The sequence below is a fragment of the Mandrillus leucophaeus genome, unplaced genomic scaffold (genome assembly GCF_000951045.1).
Source record: "Mandrillus leucophaeus isolate KB7577 unplaced genomic scaffold, Mleu.le_1.0 Scaffold1470, whole genome shotgun sequence".
Classification (NCBI taxonomy): Eukaryota; Metazoa; Chordata; class Mammalia; order Primates; family Cercopithecidae; genus Mandrillus; species Mandrillus leucophaeus.
The window spans coordinates 548177-570556 of NW_012101444.1; the positions used below are offsets into that span (position 1 = coordinate 548177).

Here is a 22380-nt window from a genome sequence, read left to right on the forward strand (position 1 = left end):
AATAAATGCAAAGAGAATGTTCACACAACTTTTATTAACAATAGTAACTAGAGATATTTTGGTTTCCTTTTGAAATACCTAATAATTAATGAATCATCTATCAAATTTTCATACACTACAGTAAAATATGGCTTTCAAAATATTAATGAAAAATTAAAAATTATTTGTCTTGTTATTGTGAGTGTGCTTAGCTGTTTTTCTAAACAGGTTGGTATTTGATGTTTTAAACCACTGTTTTGGTTCTAATGCCACAATATTTTCTTTGCTGCAAACATAATTATTGGTATAAATTTCAATACTGGCAACTAAGGAGGATAAAATCATAAGTGATAACTATTCTAGTATTTACAAATGCCATTTTGAAGAAACTTGGTTAAGAGCTACCCATTTTACATATTTGTACAGTGTCATTACTTAGCAATTAGTTAAAGAGAAAAGTAAAATATTCAGATGTTTAGATGACTTGTTAAATGGATTAGGAATTCAATCAAATTGCCTACAAAGTTATATTTAATTTTTTATTTCATAGCTCAGTCAAAGGATATAGTCAAAGGATATAAATACTTTTAAATCAGTGAAAATTCACTGCATATTGATTAATCATATGACTTGTTGAATTCCCCATCGATCTTATACAATAATATTATAGTACTCTGAGGAGAAATATTATCAGATATATTGGCTGTCATGTAAAATTTCACAACCAAGGTGTTCTAAAATATGCTGAGAATCGGCTTTCATAATAGTATGGAAAAAGGGAAAATAATTCATATAGAAAAAAATCATAACGTGTTGATGATTTGTGGCACATTAAGAACAAGAAGTGGAATGATTTTTTTAACGATTCTAGATTCAAGCATAAGAAGTTCATGTTATAATTATTTTACCATATGCTTCTATTTTTTTAGATAGCAAGTAATTTGTGTCACTTTTTACTGTTGTACTATTATTTTTATTGCTTTTCTTCCCCAAATATTTCTCATCCATGGTTATGGAATCTGCAAATATATTAGGCCAACTGTATTTTAATTCTTCCTACCCTCAGCGTTAGGGATAAAATAAGTTGTCAAAATCAATACTATAATAATATAGGACTTTTCCTCAACTCAATAACTGTAAAACCGGTTTATACTAATAAATATTAAAAACATTATAAAAGGGCCAATTATCACTGCTATAAAAATCAGACTTTTTTTTTTTTTTTTTTTTTTTGAGACGGAGTCTCACTCTGTCACCCAGGCAGGAGTGCAGTGGCACAATCTCGGCTCACTGCAAACTCCGCCTCCAGGATCCAAGCAATTCTCCTGCCTCAGCCTCCTGAGTAGCTGGGATTACAGGTGTGCACCACCATGCCCAGCTAATTTTTATATTTTTAATAGAAATGGGGTTTCACCATGTTGGCCAGGCTGGTCTGGACCCCCTGACCTCAGGTGATCTGCCCGCCTTGGCCTCCCAAAGTGTTGAAATTACAGGTGTGAACCACCACGCTCCACCAAAATCAGACACTTTTTAATGACCTTTTTAACAACAAGCATCAACTACTACATTAGGTATGGTCACAAAAATGGCCTTTCATGTCCTAAGACATATCTAGTAGACTATTTTAATACCCTACGTGTGGGGGAAAAAAAAAGACACTTTTCACTTAATTCTGGATCTATTTATTTTCCTACTTTTATTCAAATAATTTCCCCCCCTTTTTTTTTTTTGAGATGGAGTCTTGCTCTGTCGCACAGGCTAGAGTGTAGTGGCACAATCTCGGCTCACTGCAAGCTCCACCTCCCGGGTTCACACCATTCTCCTGCCTCAGCCTCCTGAGTAGCTGGGACTATAGGCACCCGCCACCATGCCCGGCTAATTTTTTGTATTTTTAGTAGAGACGGGGTTTCACCGTTTTAGCCAGGATGGTCTCGATATCCTGACCTCGTGATCCACCCGCCTCGGCCTCCCAAAGTGCTGGGATTACAGGCTTCAGCCACCGCGCCCGGCCCAAATGATTTCTTAAGGAAGCTTTTGATACTAAATTATCAACTAAAATGACATTAACTTCTAACAAGTCTAGTGAGGAAGTTTAATCAACAACACAAAAATTTCTATATTCTAACTGTAATAGGGAGAATTTTTTATATTTATTATTATAATGAACAATGAAAAACAAAATGCCTATCTAAACATGTATGGTTAAACAAATTATGGTATATTTAATACTGTGAAAACTATAGAAGAGTAACAAAAATAGGAAAAGTTTATATATACTGACATGAAAATGTCTCCAAGTCAGTGAGTAAATACAGCAAGAAAGAGTAAATTTAGTAAGATAACATTTTTTAAATCAATTGAAAACTATATAGCATGTTATGAGCATATAAGTATATACAAGTAGATAGAGAATCTCTTAGAAGAATGTACAATGGAACTGCCAATACTGGTTACTTCTGGGGATAACTGTATTTTATTTCAATAAAAATGTATTCATTCCTTCATTACTTGTAAAAGAAAAATGATCTAACATGAAGCTTAAAGGGAAATAAAAATTTGACATTAAATGCTCAATATGCTTTAAATAATTCAGCTTATGCAAGCACAGAATTGAATAATTTTTAAAATAATTTTAAATATTAATGTTTTACTGTATATCTATGATATTGACATTATAATTTGTTATTGCTAAAGTGTACCTAAATCGATTTAATTTAAGAAAAGCAAAAAGGTATAATGGTATTTTTTCTGATATATTTCATGCCTTAATATTTTTGCTGTCAGAGGAACCACAGCAGAGACAAAAAAGATAATCTAGCAATTAATTCTATATTATTTTGTACTTAAATTTCCTCACCTGCTGATATTATATTCTCAAATATTCTCAAACTTTCTCAAATCTAGAACAGTGTCTAATTTAACCTTTGTTATCCACCAAATATGCTTTCAATGGATATTTACTGCTGAATGGAAAGAAATTCTGTAGCAAAATAAGACTACACATATAATTTGCATATGTTTGCACATACCTACATGTGTACATTTTTTACTAAAGTTATCCAAGGTTTAAAAAAGTAAGCAACACTCTCAAACTTCTACCTTATATTCATCCACAATAATGCTGAGGGCTTCGTGACCAGCTTTCCTCATGTCTTCCAATTCTTGTTTATGTTTTTCCTGAAAGAAAAAGGAAACTAAAACCATGAGTTTTTCGTCTGTTTTGTTTTCAAAATAATAAAACCATAGACTTTTGCTGCTTCCATGCATGATTCAGTGGTTTGTAGCACATCAATGCTACAGCTGGAAACAGGAAAAAAGTGTATATATATAAAATACATCTTTATATATATAAAATATATATTTATATATAATATATATTTATATTATATATAATATAGATATCTATATTATATATTATATATTTACATATTAGAGATGTAATATATAATATTTTATTGATATATATACACACACATATACATATATGTATACACACACACACACAAGCTTTGCTTAAAAGCATTGGGGAACACTGAGGCAATGAGGAATTAAAGGGAAATAACAGAAAAAGGAAAACCATGTTGACAGGCGAGATAACACAAGGCAAAGGTGCTTTCCCTTGGGGTATCTGGCAATTCTTGACCTAGATCGAGAGATGGGAGACCCTGCGTCACCGCAACAAGCCTTGGCCTCTGTATTTTTAATACATCCCAAAGTTTGAGAACCACTGGAATAAGATGATTAGCCCCCAATTCTACCTACCTAGGACAGGAGAGGATGAAGTCTCTTTGGACATTGTTAACATCCTACAGTCTTTCCAGTTTTTCAAATATGATGCCCAGCTTCCGAAACAAAATTATCAGAAATAAGAATGACAAAACTAAAATGGAACACACACCCACACCTACACCCACACACACAGAAAACAGGTAAGACAAAAGAAATAGGTCCAGAGATGGGGCCATAGGTGGTTTCGATGCTAGTTATTACAGAGTCTTTAAAATGTATGTAAGAGTTCTTAATACATCCGAAAAACAGAAGGGAAATGGAGAAAACAGAGAGGACAGAGACTTTCACCAGAGAACTGGAATTCATAAAATAGAAATTCTAGACCCGAGAAATATGTACTATTAATAACTCAATAGATGACATAATCAGATGAAAGAGAGTCGGAAACAGAATTAGGAAACTAAAAGAGAGTGGAAAAAAAATAAAATAAAATAAATAAAGACTACAGCAAAAAGAATAGTATGATGGAAAATATTTTTAAGAATCTTTTAAAATAGGACAGAGTAAGTCAAAGAAAGCAAAAAGAGAAAAAAGACGAGAAAAAAGTGAAATAAGTAGTAAGATAATAAATAATGAAGTGAAAAAATCCACAAAACTTCCAACATCAGGCACAAATGCAGGACATTATATAATCTATAAATATTTCAAAAAATGAGAAGATATTACAAAATACATCAATAAATATAAAATTTTACATAAAATTTTAAAACTCCAAAACAAAAAACACAATTTACCAAAACTAAAACAAGAATTACAAAATTTGAATAGTACTATATGTGTTAAAGAAACTGTGCCTGTATTAACTAAAAAAACAATCACATACACAAAAAATTCTCCAGATACACGGAATCTCTATACACGCAAAGCTTCATAGGTGAATCTTAAGAAACATTTAAGAAAAAATTAACAGATATCTTCCACAAACTCTTCCAGAGAATGTGAAAAGAAGGAATACTCCCTACCATATTTTATTTGGAAAATATGCCCTTTATACTAAAATCTGCAAAGTTATTTAGAAGAAAAGAAAATTCTGAGTTAAATCTCTTTTATAAATACAAAGACTGATATCCTAAAGAAAATAACAGCAAATTAAACCTACTGACATAAAGAATACATCTCAATCAAGTGGGATTTATTATACTAATGCCAGGTTGGTTGGAGTGATGAACCACATAAACCTCCTATACAATCTTTCACACACTCCCCTTCTGACATTGGCTTGCAGGATGTCACTGCCTAAGATGACAGCAGAAGACACGTGTTGCAACCGGCGCTGCCTCTGCCAGCCTGTGACCCACCGTGAATGACTGCAAAGAACAACTCACTGTCACTTGAAAGAGCTCTGAGAGAAAATTAAGCTGCAACTATATTTAGGAAAAAAGAGAATGCTGATAGTTCTTGTCCATTTACTGCTACTACTTCCTTTTTCATCAATTCCCCTTATTTATTATACCTTACTGATTAAACAGGTCACATTTCATTATCAACATCTAATTCTTTTTTCCGGTAAGCCCTTTATCTTGTCATATTACAGCTAAATCACAATTTGCTCAACTACCTAATCATAAAGAATCAACAGCAATTGTCATAAACACAGATTTTTATTAGTATGATTATAAATACATGTTTCATGGCAACAATCTATTTTAAGATAGTTTCCCATTTTTGTGGGAGCTATTTTAGTTAAAACTAGGTAATAATAACTAAATACATTTACCTGTTTAAGAAAATTCTTGTACTACACTACACTATAAACAAGCAAACAAATGAGGACATCACTAAAACTCATCACTTCGGAACTCCCATTCATGTCAAGTTATAATTCACAAATAGTATATTACTGTTTCATGTAAGGAACTAGGTAAGGCAAAAGCGCCAACCCATTTACTAAATATTAGCACAGCTTTTATTTTCATTGCTCAACATTTTTAAAATTAAATAGAAATAAATATTCTGCCATTTTATGTTTATAACCTAGTGGATCATCATAGGCAGTTCTTGGGATGCATACATCCTACCCTGGGGATATATGCAGTCAGATACACTAGTGTTATCCAGAGAGTGCTTTATAAAACAGAAAAGCTAACATAAAATAGGTTACCATGGTCAAACAAATTGTGGAAATTAACAACATATATTCACATATTAAAAACCTCTGACAAACTCGTAAGTAATCTGTTTACCTTTAGTAAAACCAGCATTTTTTAAACTTATCTGATTAAATATTATTTTCTTTCCCTCTTGACAATAACTATTACTAATTTAAAAATTGAAGAGACTACCAAAAAAGTTTAAAGATCTTTAAAAATTAAGAGTTAATTAGCCTAAAGCAAAGCAAATTAACCTAGATGCCATAAGTGAAGCTAAAGAAGAATATATTCTTTGGCCTAATTAATTACAAATTGAAAATAAATGTACATCATTTCAATTATAGTATAATCATTCAATATCTATGGCTCTGAATAATGACATTAGTCATTAAAAAGTATTGGTGTACGGCTGGGCACAGTGGCTCACACCTATAATCCCAGCACTTTGGGAGGCCGAGGCGGGCAGATCACGAGGTCAGGGGTTCGAGACCAGCCTGGCCAACATAGTGAGACCCCATCTCTACTAAAAACACAAAAATTAGCCGGGCATGGTGGTGGGAGCCTGTAGTCCTAGCTACTCGGAAGGCTGAGGAAGGAGAATCACTTGAACCCAGGAGGCAGAGGTTATGGTAAGCCAAGATTGCGCCACTGCACTCCAGCCTGGGCAACAGAGCAAGACTCCATCTTAAAAAGAAAAAAAAGAAGTATTGGTGTGCTATTAAAAGTGTAAGACTATTACACTTGCTATACTTGCTATTTGCTGCTGTGCTTCAAATGCTATTTACCCCAGATATTGAATGTTCACTTCCTCTACATCATGCTCAAAAATTATCTTACTAAAGAGACTTTTCCTGACCACATATATAAAAGAGTACACCACTGATCAATATCCACTAATCACGTTTTATTTTTCTCACAGCACCTATCACTATGTTTTACATTTATTGTTCATTCCTATATGCCCCAACTATATTGGAAGAGGTAGTGCTAGTACTCCACAACACTATGGCGCTTATTAAAGTGAAGAAAAAAGGACATCACAAAGATTTCACAGTTTGATAGTAAGTTCAATTTGAGAGGGTGAAATTTTACTTGACACTGAATATATGTACCTTAAATGGTACATTATATAGAATATCAGCTCAGTCAATAAGCACTGAATAAAGAAGAAATAGAATGGTCAAGATTTGAAGGCGAAATATATTTGGGAAGAGCAAAAGGTGTTTCCTTCTTCATCAAAGAGAGACAGAACTATTTTACATCAAAATAAAAATGTTAATAACACTATTCACAACCTGGTCTTCAAAAGGAGGCTCCCTGACAGGTTCAAATAGATGTTTGCTGAATGACTGAATGAGAATAAAACCAATGTTCTTTTTCTGATACAAGCTAAGCATATAAATTAAAAAAACATTTTTTGGGTACGTTTCTCTATCTGTTAAATGAGGGAGATGATAAATTATTTCTAAGATACACTTCCAACTTCCAACTTTCTTAATACTATCCTATAGTACAGTATGTTACAAACAAATCAATCAACCCTCCTTTGCTTACTTCAAAGTTATTAATGGCAATCATACAACCACAATGTGACACAACAGTCTGTCCACAGAAATAACCAAGTAGTCATACTAAAATTCATTTCAAGAATATACAGCCAAATATTTACAGCCCATCTTTAAGGGAGTCAAGCCAAATTTAACCACAATGATAACTTTCTTTCAAAATGTCAAACCCCAAAACATGACTAGAAAGAGAAGACAAAGGCAAATTTCCTCACCTTAAATAAAACTACGGAAATTTTAAGCAAAAAGAGACTGCCAAAGTAAACTATTCCAATATGTTCATTTTGTAAATGAAGATACTGAAGCCCAGATAAGTCAAAAACTTTGTTTAAAGTCACTAAAATGATTGTGCGCCAGGTATTGTTCAATAACGGCACAGCAAAGCCTAAACTGATCTCCTGATAGCCACCCTAATGCTGCTTATTTGAAAATATCCTATCAAAATCAAGCTATTTGAATGTATTCTCATTCCCTCATCAACAGGTATGTTTTCTGCATATAAATCAATAAAACACAGAATCACATATCATATTTCATACATTGTGGTGAAGCAAAGACATATAACTAGTCATGGTATGTAAAATTTGAAATATTCATTCATCAATTTATTACTGCTAACCAGAAGTTTTCATCCGACAAAACTGATCCAAACGTGCTTTTCAAAGGTAAATGTAAGCACATTCCAACCAATCCTCCTCTACCCATAACTGCTCCTATTCCAACTGCTTCTTAACTAAAATGATTAAATATACCTAAGTCTCATACTCTTAATATGCCTGGACATGATAAGCATTCAAGAAATTTTTTAAAAGATACACATGTAAACAAGGAACCATACAATCAACAAATAAAGGTGCTTTCCAAAACAGTGAAATATTAACAAAAAATATTTTTGGTGACCATCACTGGTATATTGACAGCAACACATGATATGAACATCTGAATAAAGACTTTCTTTTAAAAAGCTCATATCCTATTTTTGTTGGTAATTACCAAGCCAAATAGAACTTCTACTAATACTTCTAAGAAATTAATTCATGCATAGCAACAGGATCCTCTGCTACACGGATGGTTAAAAGTCAGCATTTAATTGATGTGTTTGGAATGAATTATTACAGTGATCTTAAAAAGATAAAGAAATTCCAAAGATCAACTAACCACATTATATTCCATCTATCAGAAAGCAGCTGCCTCTCCCCTTCCAAATTATTTGGTCAAGAGCCAGTCTACAATTAGCCTACCAGAACATTATTAGCAAACAATATCTGATTTGGAAAGGTTTTCCAATATAGGCTTCACCACCACTTTTGTGGAAGCCACAAGATTACATCCCTTTCACAATAACTAATCAACTATATTGGAGAAGGCAGACACAAACACCTCCAGATATTCCAAAAGGATATCTATGGGGCAAGAAATCAAAATAAAGATGGTGGGATAACACACAACCCATACATGAAAACAGTCTGAATAAGAAATGGTACAAAATTACCCCTCCCAAAATCTGAAAAATCCAACACACCTAAATGGCCTAATTATAAATGCCAGAGTAGTGCAAAAAAGATAAGATTATACTGTATGTGCATACCATCAGTACAGAAGAAAAACAACAAAACAACACCTCTTCATTTCTCATCACACCACTTGACAGCTGCAATAAGCCTGGTTGTTTTTCCTAAATGAGCCATAATCCTTGCAACGAAAGTAGGTTTCATGAGCATGACACCGCATTATGAAACAGAAGTCTTTCCCGTAGAATAAATGTTTAGTCTCCACTTCTCCATTCTGTCTTATTTCTCAGTCTCTCTATACATGTAGTAACAAATAATAGCACATGACAGACCCTTCAAAATCAAACCCAGTCTCAAAAACTAATTCCATAATTTAGACAAATATAAAACATGATAAGAATCAGTCTAAAAGTATAAATATTACAACTGGAAATAAAGAATTCTGCCATAGCACTCTATCTCCAATACTAAAATGGATGCCCTTAATAAGATTGTCCCTCTAGAGTAAGATAACGAAAATCTCAAAAGACTAATTTTAATCACTGTTCCTATCCCAATAATGGCTGCCTTAACACATGGCATGAATTTCATGGCATACAGAATCCAAAGCCATCAGCTTTGCTGAATCCTCTCAATCAAAAACAAGAGTAAAAAAGCAAACTTCTCCTGGAATTCTCCTAACAGATACAATGAAGAAGGTATGCAAAGGACCTCACAATCTACTCATACATGCACAGAAGTAATCAATTTTCCTATATGTTAATTTACAAACCCCAGACATGATATTTTCACATCCATGTCTAAGGCAAAACACTAAGGAAAGAAATTGGTGGTGAGCAAAAGTGGAATGAATAAACAGGTCACACTAAATTCATCATCCTGAAGATGAAAACAACTACTCAAATGAAATTCATAAGAGAAGATGATATGTTTACAACAGTGCCATGATTGTTGCCACTGTGAATTCTCCATTAGCACAACATGTCCTCTACCAATCACATTCTGTTAAAGAATGAAGGCCAAATCCTGCACAGCCTGAGAAAAGTAGTCTTTGGCAAAACCCCAGCTGAGATCCTGGTTAATTTGTTGATTGGATTGGCTCTGTTCCCACTGCTACTTCAGTGTCGCCTTATTAAGTGCTCCAAGAAGAAAGAAACTCCATTCTGCATCAGATTCAGTTTATTGGCATCAGATTCAGATTATTAATTATTTTTAGCTTTGTTAAGATCTTCAAAGGCATGGAGCCTTGAAAGGCAGATGCTCAAAACTAACTCAGGCCAAGCACAGGAGAAAAAAAAAAAAAAAGAAGGGAGAAAGAAGGAAGAAAACTATGTAGGAAAAGAGGAAAATATCAAGGAAAGGAAGGACAGGGAGGGAAGGAGAAAGAGGGAGAAAAGAGGAGGAAAAAAGGAGTGGCAGGGGGGAGAAGGGAAGAGCAGACAAAGTTTGCAGTCCTAAGACCAGCTGTGCCTACTTGCATGGGACAATTACAACAAATCCTCCCTACTTTGTGGTTATAGCAAGAAACAATTTCTAGTCACTAAATGTTAAAGAAAGGGTCTATAACCTATATATACACAATAAATCTACAAACATCCCACTCAATAAGAATCTAAAACACTCTAGAATTCTTAAAATATTGTGTGACTTTTCCCATTTTAAGTCTGGTCTCCAAAGTTTGATTATATTTTAACCCCAGAAGCAGAAAGGAACATTCTAGTAAGACAGCTTCTCAATACATTTTAAAATTTGATGAACAAAAGGAAAATGGCTGAATACTAAAAATCACTTTTTAATGTTCTTGTCATTTATCTACAGTGAGTTTTTCTGTTCACAGTATTATTATATTTGCCTTCACATATTTAAATATGTTAAAAGTGGTACTTGTAGTGGGTTGAATTATGACCTCCCTAAAAGGTTTGTCCAAGTCCTAAAACCTGGTAGCTGTGCATATAACCTTATTTGGAAATAGTTTATCTGTAGATACAATTAGTTAAGAATCATAAGATGAGATCATCCTGGACTTAGGATGGGCCAAAAGTCCAATAATTGGTATTTTTAGAAGAGAAAGGAGAGGGAGATTTGAGACAGAAATGTAGAGTAGAAAGGCATGTGAAGGAAGAAGTAGAGGATGGAGTTATTCTGCCATATGCTGAAGAATATCAGGCACTAATAGAAGCTGAAAGAGGTAACAAAGTATTCCCCCTAGATCATTTGGAGGCAGTACGACCTGCCAAGATGTTGATTTTTAAAACTCTGACCTCCATAACATAAATTTCTGCTGTTTTTAGCCACTAAGTGCATGTAATTCATTTTACTGTACTTCATTATACCGTGCTTCACAGATACTGCATTTTTTACAAATTGAATGCTTTTAAGTTCAGGACTACACGTGAAGGTTTGTTACATAGAAAACTTGGGTCATGGGGGTTTATTTTACAGATGATTTCATCATACAGGTATTAAGCCTAGTACCCATTAGTTGTTTTTCCTGATCCTCTCCCTCCTCCCACTCTCCACCTTCCAACTGGCCCCAGTGTGTGTTGTTCCCCTCATGAATCAGCACGATTTTTCCAAAAGTTGTGTGCTCACTCTGTGTTCTCTGTGTCAAATATTTGTAATTGTAATATTTCAAAATTTTTCATTATCAGTTCACCCATTACAGTGATCTGTGATCAGTTATCTTTGATGTTACTATTGTTTTCAGGTGCCACAAACTATGCCCATATCAGATGGCAAACTTAATAAATGTTGTCTGTGTTTTGACTGAACAACCAACCATTTCCCCATCTACCCCCTTCTCCTAGAGCCTCTCTATTCCCTGAGACACAATAATATTGAAATCAGGCCAATTAATAACCCTATAATAACAGCTAAGTGTTCAAGTGACAGAGAGAGACGTATGGCTCTCACTTTAAATCAAAAGCTAGAAATGATTAACCTTAGTGAGGAAGGCATATGAAAAGCTAGAGCAGCCAAAATCAAGGCCTCTCAGGTCAACAGCCAAGTTGGGAATGAACGCAAAGGATAAGTTTTGGAGGAAATTGGAAGTGCTACTCCAGTGAACACACAGATGATAAGAAAGTGATACAGCCTAATTGCTGATATGGAGAAAGTTTTAGTGGTCTAGGGAGAAGACTGAACCAGCGGCAACATTCCCCTGTAAGCCAAAGCCTAATTCAGAACAAGGCCATAAGTCTTTTCAATTCTGTGAAATCTGAGAAAGGTTAGGAAGCTGCAGAAGACAAACCTGAGGTTATCAGAGATTGGTTCATGATTTTTATCTCCATAAGATAAAAATGTGACGTGAAGCAGCAAGTGCTGATGTAGAACTGCAGCAAATTATCAAGAAGTTCTAGCTGATATAATGGATGAAAGTGTCAACACTAAACAACAGATCTGCAATGTAGACAAAATATTCTTCTCTTGGAAGATGACATGCAGGACTTTCACAGCCAGAGGGAAGAAGTCAATGACTGGCTTCAAAGTTTGAAAGGACAGGCTGACACTCTTGTTAGGGGCTAATGCAGTTGGTGACTTTAAGTGGAAGCCAATGCTCACTTACCATCCACAAAATCCAGGGCCCTTAAGCATTATGTTGCTCTGCCTGTGTTCTATCAATGGAAGAACAAAGCCTGGATGAGAGCACATCTACTTACAGCACGGTTTACCAAATATTTTAAGACCATTGTTGAGAACTACTGCTAAAAAAATATAAATAAATGATAAATAAATTCCTTTCCACCACAGATGTGGTAGAAATAGCAAGAAAACTAGAGTTGTAAGTAAAGCCTGAAGATGTGACTGAATTGCTCCAATCACATAACACCTGAACAGATAAGGAGCTGCTTCTTAGGAACAAACAAAGAGAGTGGTTTCTTGAGATGGAATCTACTTCTGGTGAAGATGCTGTGAACATTGTTGAAATGGCTGCCAGGGATCTGGAATATTATTACATAAACTTAAGTGCTAAAGCAGTGGCAGGAACTGAGAGAACTGACTCCAATTTTGAAAGAGGTTTTATTTTGGGTAAAATGCTGTCACACAACACTGCACGTTAGAGAGGACTCTTTCATGAAAGCAAGAGTCAATAGATGCAGCAAACTTCATTACAGTTTCATTTTAAGAAACTGCAACAGCCATACCAACCTTCAGCAATCACCACCCTTATTAACAGCAGCTCTCAACACTGAGGCAACATCCTTCACTAGCAAAAGGATCATGACTCACTGAAAGCTCAGATGATTGCAAGCATGTTTTAGCAATAAGCATTTTAATTTAGGTACATTTTTTAGACATGGATGGTATTACACACAATAATCTACAGTATAGTACAAACGTAACTTTTATATACTCTAAGAACCCAAAAAATTCATCTGACTCACTTACTGCAACATTTGCTTTACTGCAGTGGTCTGGAACCAAACTCTGCAGTATCTCCAAGGCATACTTGTATAGGGTTATCTAGAAAAGATCTGTGGGGAACTCATTTGTCCAACAGCATGAATCCCATTAACTCAGAGGATTCACAAGGTTTTTGAAAATGGTATACTAAGAAAAATATAGCAAGCCTAGGATGAAGCCTAGGATGCAGGAGAAATAAATGAAATGAAGAACGACTGTCAGACTGCTGAGATTCTACAGGAAGGAAGTAGGCTGATTAGACCAGAAAGCTATAAATATGTGCTAATCTTCAAAAAAAAAAGAGGAATAACCTGAGGTTAGATCTACGGTTGCAAAGCCCAGGGTCCAGAGGCACAGCTTGAGCTATGGGTACGGAGTCAAAGGCCAGCAGAGCCACAGGCACAGATGGCAACAGAACTGCAAGTACAAAACATAACCAAGCCAGGGCCATGGGCACAGAGGACAACTGACCTGGAGCACAGGCCCAGACAATAATCACACTAGAGCCACAAGTCCAGAAACTCACCAACCTGCAGTCGTGGGCTTAGAAGGCAAAGCATCAAGCCATAGAGGATTAGTCTTAGGCCTTGAAACCTAATGAATTTTCCTTCCTGTGTTTTAAATTTGTTTGGAACTGGTGATTTCTTTATTTCTTCCAATTTTCTCTTTCAGATGGGAATCTGATGCCTGTACCACCACTGTATTCTGAAAGCAGATGACTTGTTTTCTAGTTCCACAGGTCTACTAATAAAAGAACTTTGATCACATTCAGTCTCACCCTCATCTGGTTTAGATGATTCAGATGATGACACTGAGACTTTTGAGTTAGTGTTATTTAAATGAGATTTTGAACGTAAAGCTGATGTTGTACTGAGTTGAGATTTCTGGGAATACTAGGACTCTGTCAATGTATTTTGCACAGTGAAGGACAGGAATTTTGTGGGGCCAGGAAGAACACAGTAACAGACTGAATTGTGCCCCTAAAAAGTTTTGCCCAAGTCCTAATCCCTGGTACCTATGAATGTAATCTTATTTGGAAATAGGGTCTTTGCATTATAATTAAGGTAAAGATTTACCATGAGGTAAAGATTTATGAATGTGCCCTAAATTCAATGACTGATTCCCTTTTAAGAGAAAAGAGAGGGAGATTTGAGACACAGGGAAGAGGGCCATGAGAAGACAGAAGCAGAAATTGGACTCAGTCATACTGCCAGAAGCCAGGAAATGTCACGTGCCATGAGAAACTGGAGGAGACCAGGAAAGATTTTCCCATAGAACCTTCAGAGGGAGTGTGGCCCTGCCGACACATTAATTTCAAACTTCTAATCCCCAGAACTGTGAGAGAATAGATTTCTTGTATTTCAATCCACCAAGTTTGTGGTAATTTGTTATAGCAGCCCTAGAAATTAAATAACTGTACTTTTCCACTGTCCTTTGAATGAGCTTCTTCCTTCACACACCAAACACCTCACGTACCTCAACTTTTACTTTGTCCAGTGTATGCCTGGGACACCAGTACATTAATACAATAAGATATTTCTCCTGATTATGACATAGGCTTTTTCAAATTACTTCTTACCTAAGTGTTAAAAATAATTACTTGTCTAATCGTCTAAAAATAATTATTTGTCTAAATCACCTCTCCTAAACAGGATATCAACGATTTAACATAGATCTTAATAATAATAATTAATAGCAATAATACCAGACCTTTAAAAGAAATGGCAGATTATTCATAGGTACCTACTGTTGCTGCCACCTAAAATGCAACTAAAACATCTGAAAGACAGTGTAGGTTTTCTGTTTTGTTTTGTTTTGCTTGTAATAGTACAAAGGTATAAAGGCAAAGAGTCAAAGTTGAGAAAACAAAAGACTAAAAGCAGATGCATGTGTGCTAACTGTAATAGCAAAATGGAAAAAAAAAACCTGAATCTTAAAGAAGCACTGTGAAAAGTGAAAAATAATTCAGTAATACTGCAGAAAACCCAAAATACTCAGGATTTCACAGCAGCAAAGTACTCTGGAAGGGTAGGTAAAAGGAATGCTAAGAACAGGATGATTGCCTGAAAGTTTGCTTAAGATGTAGTCCTCCCCAGATCACTTCCACCACTCTGCAGAGCTTGACACTACACAACTGTAGTAGAGGAATGAGGGTCTATTCTCTGAAGCGGGGAATACAGAAGGTCTCTAAACTGGGAACACTAGGCACAGATGAGGGCAGCAGTACCACAGTAAACAAGAAAAGGAGTGAAAGTTTCCACAGTAAATATAAAGGCCCTGAAATCTTTCCTGTTTAGCCTGGATTATCCTGACCAGACAGAGACTAAATGGACCTTCTCTAGTGAATGTTATCAAACCAAGCAAGAAAGACCAGCTAAATAATTTTTGAGACTCAGTATAAAATAAAATGTGGAAACCTTACCCAAAAACTAAGAAATTAAAGATGTCAATAGTAGATTAAACCAAGCATGGGGGTCTTATAAGCATAGGGCCCTGTGCAAATGCAGAGGTTGCACACTCATAAAACTAGCCCTGCTCAAAGATACTGACAGTGAGAGAGGGCTGACAATAAACAGCCTTGTCATATAACCCTACCGTCAAGCCTGCTCTACATCATGCCCCATTTGTCAGCATAGAGCTTCCAAACAACCTTCTGCGCCCTATTCCTAAATAAGAGATACCTATGGAAAACAAATCATTTAGAGAAAGCCTCTAAATGAAAGACAAATATCAACAGACAATAAAAGAAAAGGAAAAAGCACAGTTAGAAGAAACACTGTGTAGGAATAAAAAATAATATTAACATCCTCAAAGAAATAAGAGAAGATATGACACTCATAAAACAAGAACCAAATGCTATAAAAATAGAAGACTCAAAGAACAACAAAAAATAAAGCTCTTGGAAATACAAAACATAATAATTCATATAAAAATATCAATTGAAAAATAAGATTGCCAGACATGGTGGCTAACACCTGTAATCCCAGAACTTTGGGAGGTCAAGGTGGGTGGACTGCTTGAGGTCAGGAGTTCGAGACCAGTCTGGGAAATACAGCAAAACTCTGTCTCTACAAAAAGTAGAAAAATTAGTCAGACATGGTGGCGCACACCTGTAGTCCCAGCTACTCAGGAGGCTGAAGTGGGAGGATCGCTTGAGCCTGGGAGGCAGAGGTTGCAGTGAATCAAGATCACACCACTGTACTCCAGCTTGGGTGACAGAGTGAGACCCTGACTAAAAAGTAAAAAGAAAAGAAAAATAGTTAAGAAAATCAGACAGATTGGAGAGAGAAAATAAAGGAAAGAAAAATCGATAAAACAGGCAGTTCTGTAGATCTATCAACCAAATAATAGTTGTTACAGAAAGAAGAGAGAAAACAAAACAGTAATACATCAAAAATAATTCAAGGTTCATGTGGAACATGGTGCTATCAATATTTCGAGGGATGCATTAAAACAGAACAAGTCAATGCTCATTAGAACTCCGTTCCATGTTTGGAAGGTGATTGAAATCAACAAGCAGATAGATATCCCTGTGTGCTGCCTTGAGGTGGCCACCTGAGTCTATGACATGAGTGGGTACGGGGGCACTGCAGCAGTGCCAACATGGGCTGAATCTAGGCATGTTCCTTTTGCACAGTCTCAGATACATAATGCCAGTAGGAACTGTTCTATTTGTCAATAAGGGAGACAGAGGCTGCTGATGGCTATGGAGCAAATTCCCTGGTGGCCCTAAACATAGCAGGCAAGTGAGATTGATGCTGGCAGCCCTGGAGGGCTACACATGGGTCTGGACAGGAACTGACAGTGTTCCACCAGAGTAGAAGATATTACATGAATTTGGATAGTTGACCATCATTTCTTCACACCAAGGAACACACTGTACAGTCCATAATGTCCAACAATGGACAGAGAGATGGCCTCCTTAGAGTAATATAATAGTCTGATAGAGAAATAGAATGGGCAGCTGAAACCTTGGTTGTCTAAAATGGGGAAATAAAAGCATGAATGGTTGGCTTACATGCCTTCACAAGTTGTGTGCTCACACTCAACATAAGCGGGACTAAAGGAGTGTCCCCACTAGATTTCTATTTTTCTGGCTGATCTGGGGAAGAGTGAGAAGGGATGATGCATACTACGCAATTCTTGCCGAGGGAGAAATACACTGATATAACAACTATATTTTTTCTTTCTTCCTCAAATCACTTTTTAAAAATATCTTTTTTCCCCTACCTGATACAGTGGTCCTAGGACCAGAGCTGCAACTACAAATGCTGAAAGCACAGTTGATTTCTAAGCAAGGAATTGTCACTATGTTTTTAAACCTCATTTCACAATTTCTAAAGGGCCTAATGGGGGTGGGCTGCATCTTCACCCCCATCTAGCAAAATTGGGGTTAAAAGTGAATGTAGGTATATTGCCTGGTGGTAAAAAAAATAGCTCATTAGTACTGTACCTATGTAACTGTACCTAATCTGAATGGGAATGGACTGAGGAAGAGGTACTTGGTAAACTTATCCTGCTCCCTGCAATCCAGACCAACATAGTGGCAATTCTAATGTCCCTTCCAAAGGTGATAGTACTAATGGACAGAAGAAGAAATAATGACTAAGAGTAAAGAAATGAATAAGTGGGTTATTAACTGAAGGAAATTCAATATTACATTAACAACTCTAAAGAGTCTCAGAGCAAGAGATGATACTTTCTCTCAGCTCAATTGTCCCAGATCCCTGAAAGGGTAAATAAAGCTGTGCATTTGTCAGGACCCCTTCTGCTTCTGGAATCTAAAAAGATTGATAGGAAATCTGCAAACCTGAGTGGCCTCACCCTGGGAGACCCTCAAACAATATGATGGACTGAACAAATTATTAATGATTATATATATTCTTTTGATGTGAGGAATCCATGGTCAAAAACCAGAGGACAGACTCTGGTACTATGATACATACATATATACTGATTTTCACTGCCAGTTCCTGGCTCATAACTCCTAAAATCCTTGGGGTCTCCAAAGTGCTGTCTTTTATGTGTCTTTTGTCTGACAGGTTCAGGATAGGGCTGGTCACCAGAAAGACCAAGGCAGGATTAGAGGGTTGGGACATTCAGTCCCATCGCCCAACCTCAAGGGAAAGGATAGAAGTTGAAGGTCAAGTTGATCACCAATGGCCAACAGTTTAATCATCATGCCTACCTCATAAAGCCACTATAAATAACCAAGAGGACAGGATTTGGAGAGCTTCCAGATAACTGGACACATGAAGGTTCCTGGAGGGTGGCAATCCCAGGGAGCACATGGAAGCTCCATGCCCTTTCCCCATACCTTGCCCTATGTATCTCTCCATCTAGCTATTTTATTTGTATCTTCTAAAATATTCTTCTTAATAAACCGGTAAATATAAAAAAGTAAAAAACTAATTCAATAAATTTCCCATAACTAAATACTACACACTGAAGGGATGGTTAGAGTTTCTAGACAATAGACAAAGATAGGCCCAGAAACTCCATCTCCAGCACTATTGTATACTTAAAAGTGTCTCCAGTAAAAACACAACTAAATCATAACATAGTTTAATGCTTAGAATAGTACTTGGCGTACAAGAAGGGAAATTTCCAAGAGTCCAAAACCCAAAACCGAACTGTAACCTGATTTTTATAGGGAAAACACTTCTAAAAGTTAAGGCTGTCCCAATGATAAGGTTTTTATATGGTTTTCAATCAAAAACAAGCACTGGGGTGGCAACAAATTACAATAACTAGTTATAGACAACTACACTAAAAACCCTGGGACGTATAACCAGCATGGCACCAGGACACTTGAGATTCACAGCTCTCAACAGAACCAACCACAAATTCACCTGTGAGACACAGAAGTGTTAATTAAGTCCCAAGAAGTCAGTTAATTAAGATCAAATGTATACAAGCTCACAATGAAAATTAGCCAAAAACAAAGATAGTAAGAATCTCACAGGGTCATTGTGAAAATGAATTCAAAGTAGATAGCACAGTGCCTTGCACATAGTAACCAGTCAGGAAACATTAGTTTTCCTCATAGTTTTCCTTTTATTTTTTATGAAAACTGGGAGGATAATAACTCAAAGAGATTTTATCATAACTTTCTGTCTCAGAATGAAGACTATATATGCCGATAAAATTTGACGGTGAATATTGATAAGCATATTACATATATGAAATAAATCTTTTTCAAATGAGAGAATAAAATATTCATAGAAATGGAAAGAGAGCCCATGCTATAGGGAAATTTCTTCTACTCTATATTTTACCACAAAGATGACTTTTTTTCTAATACATACTCATTGGAGTTCAATAATGATAAAAAGGAAACAAAAGGAAAAATAGGCAAATATTATCTGTTGGCAAAAAATCACCAAATTTCACTATTTCCTTATAAAACTAGTCAAGCAATGATTAGTATGTGGTTTTATTAACTCCAAGTAAGATTTTTTTTTAAGTTTGCTAGTGACTACATTGGATTCTTACATAAATGTTACCTCTTTAGTATAACTTTGACTTCTTATTACAAGTATGCTCCAAAAATTTCACACTGCACTGTTTCTTTTTCCTTTTGTTAAAATATCTATTGGTTCCAAAGTATAAACTAATTATTTTAGATATGAATTTAAGATACCAAAAAATTATTTTTGACTTATAAAATATGAATCACATCTTTCAGATGCTATTTTTCTCTCTTCCCCTATCCTGGCAAAAGTAGCTGGCAAGCCGGCAAAACCATTACCTCACTCTTAGAAAAGTAATGTCAATTTTCCTAGAACTAATGTTAGAATAATACATACTGTCTGTCAAAAAAACAGAGGCATCAGCCTAGATAGGACTACAAAATTACCAGTGTACCAAAAGGTAAGATGATACATATTTCTAGAGAAGTCGTTTTATAAAATGAGAAACAAATATTCCATAAGAATTTGCTGTATAAAATTTGCTATCAAATCAGTTACATAAATTTAGAATTACATAATTATAGAACCAGAAAAGACCATAAAGATGAAAAAGGCACATTCCTCTCCCCTCCATATTTTATAAATAATGAAAGTACAGGTAAAGAAATTGAACTGTTGGAGAAATCTTTTCCCTAAGCTCATTTTTCTGTGTAAAAGGAAACTCAACAACTCTCTTGACCTCTTACCCCACCCTTTCTCTCTCCCTCTCTACACATAAAAGGTGAGGTGACCAAGGTGAGGTGACCTGAATCCTTGAGTTGGTAAGGAAAAGCTGAGAATGTATGGCTCAGTATCATTCCTCTCAAACTCTCTCCCTCAGACTCCTCCTTCTACTCTCTCGTCCTCACCTCCATATACATATGAGTATGATATATGGCTATGAGAATGAATATGTGTGTATGCACATATAAACATATATGTATACATTACATTATGCTATTTATTATATATGACAAATTGATAGGGATATTAAGAGAGGGGTTGTATATGTATTTGAATATATATGTATATACAATATATGTCTATATATGTGTATATCTCCTGCTCTCAATCTATTTCAGTCTCTCTCAATATATTTCTTTTATTACTTTTTTTCTCAATATCTCTCAATCTCTCTCTCCACCTCCCTATCCCCACCAAACACATCCCTGACTACACAAAACATGCATTTTCTACTCTTCAATGCCTTAAGTTTGATAGGCCAGACTCCTAAGAGGAATACCTAAGGTTATTTGGCTATGTCAAACAAACAGGCATGATATGCAGTATTAGTGATCCTGTCTGTCTATACACTTGAGCCTATTTCACATTTTTCTCACACTCAAATCTCCAATATCTCAACTCTCTTTACTCCATTCTTATAAAATGGAAGCTAACAGAAACGCCTTTCCACATGTGCCTATTACATCCACTAGTCTGTATGTACCTGAACCCACATATGTAGTCTTCCCTGCTGTTACTGTAAGAACTGTGTTCCATCTAAAGACAATACCGCATACTTATCCACTAGATCCTATATTCCCTCATCTACTCAGGGGTATTGCTCTCCCCACCTTCACCCCTCAAGGCCTCTCTTTCACTTGGTCATCAATTTTCCCACTCAACTGCATCAATCCCATGATAGAAGCTTGCTATAATATTTTTCAACAAAAAAATAAATCTTCTCTTGCCCCTCATACACTGAAGAATTTTCTATACTCATCATGATTCCATTTCCTTTCCTCTCATTCTCTTCAATTCACTACAACAGACTTTCCCCACCATTATGCCAAAACTGGCCACTGAGATAACAAATGGCCTATTATATTAGTTTTCTTTTGCTGTCATAACAAATTACTACAAACTTGGTGGCTTAAAACAACACACGTTTATTATCTTATAGTTCTATAAGTAAGAAGTCAACAAGTCTTACTGGGTTAAAATTAAGATGCTGGTAGGGTTGACTGCCTTTCTATCTGGAGGCTCTAGGGAAGGGCTTCTTTTGTTTCTTAATTTGAACTGTTGACAAAATTCAGTTCTTTGCACACAGTTTCTGCATCTCAGAAACAGCAGGGCATCAAATTCTTCTCATGCTTCTCTGTGTCTCTCACTACAGCCAGAAAAGGTTCAATATTTTTAAGGAACGATGTGATTTGTCTGGGGCCATCAGGAGAATCCAAGAGAATCTCTCTACTTTGAGGTCTGGAATCGTAATTACACCTATTTTAAAGAACCTTTTGCCATGCAACATATTCACGGATTCTGGAATTTAGGAGGTGTACATCTTAAGAGGGCAATATTTTGCCTAATACACCTACACAACAGTCTTTTCTCAGTCCTGATTTTAGATAACCTTCAGCAGCATTTGCCACAGTTGACTATTGTTGTCTTTAGACTTTTCTTGCCCTGGATGACAAACCCACTAGCCACTCATTCTCAGCCTCCTTTCACTAGTTTCACCACATCTCTCTACATGTAGGAGTACCTCAAATTTCAGAAATAATGATGATGATGAAATAATAGCAGGAAACATCTACACAGAACTATAGATTTCAAAGTGTGGTCAAGGAACTCTAAGTGTAATAGGCAG

General features: G+C 35.8%; 1 protein-coding gene across 4 annotated transcripts in view; it reads right to left on the bottom strand.

The window, feature by feature from the left end:
* The window catches only part of CCDC91 (coiled-coil domain containing 91), a 341299-nt gene that overhangs the window by 231062 nt on the left and 87857 nt on the right, over positions 1-22380 (bottom strand). For all 4 annotated transcript variants that reach the window (XM_011974648.1, XM_011974647.1, XM_011974650.1 and 1 more), the window contains one exon: positions 3079-3156. In XM_011974648.1, the coding sequence (XP_011830038.1) occupies positions 3079-3156 (78 nt within the window). The remainder of the gene's footprint in view (positions 1-3078; positions 3157-22380) is intronic.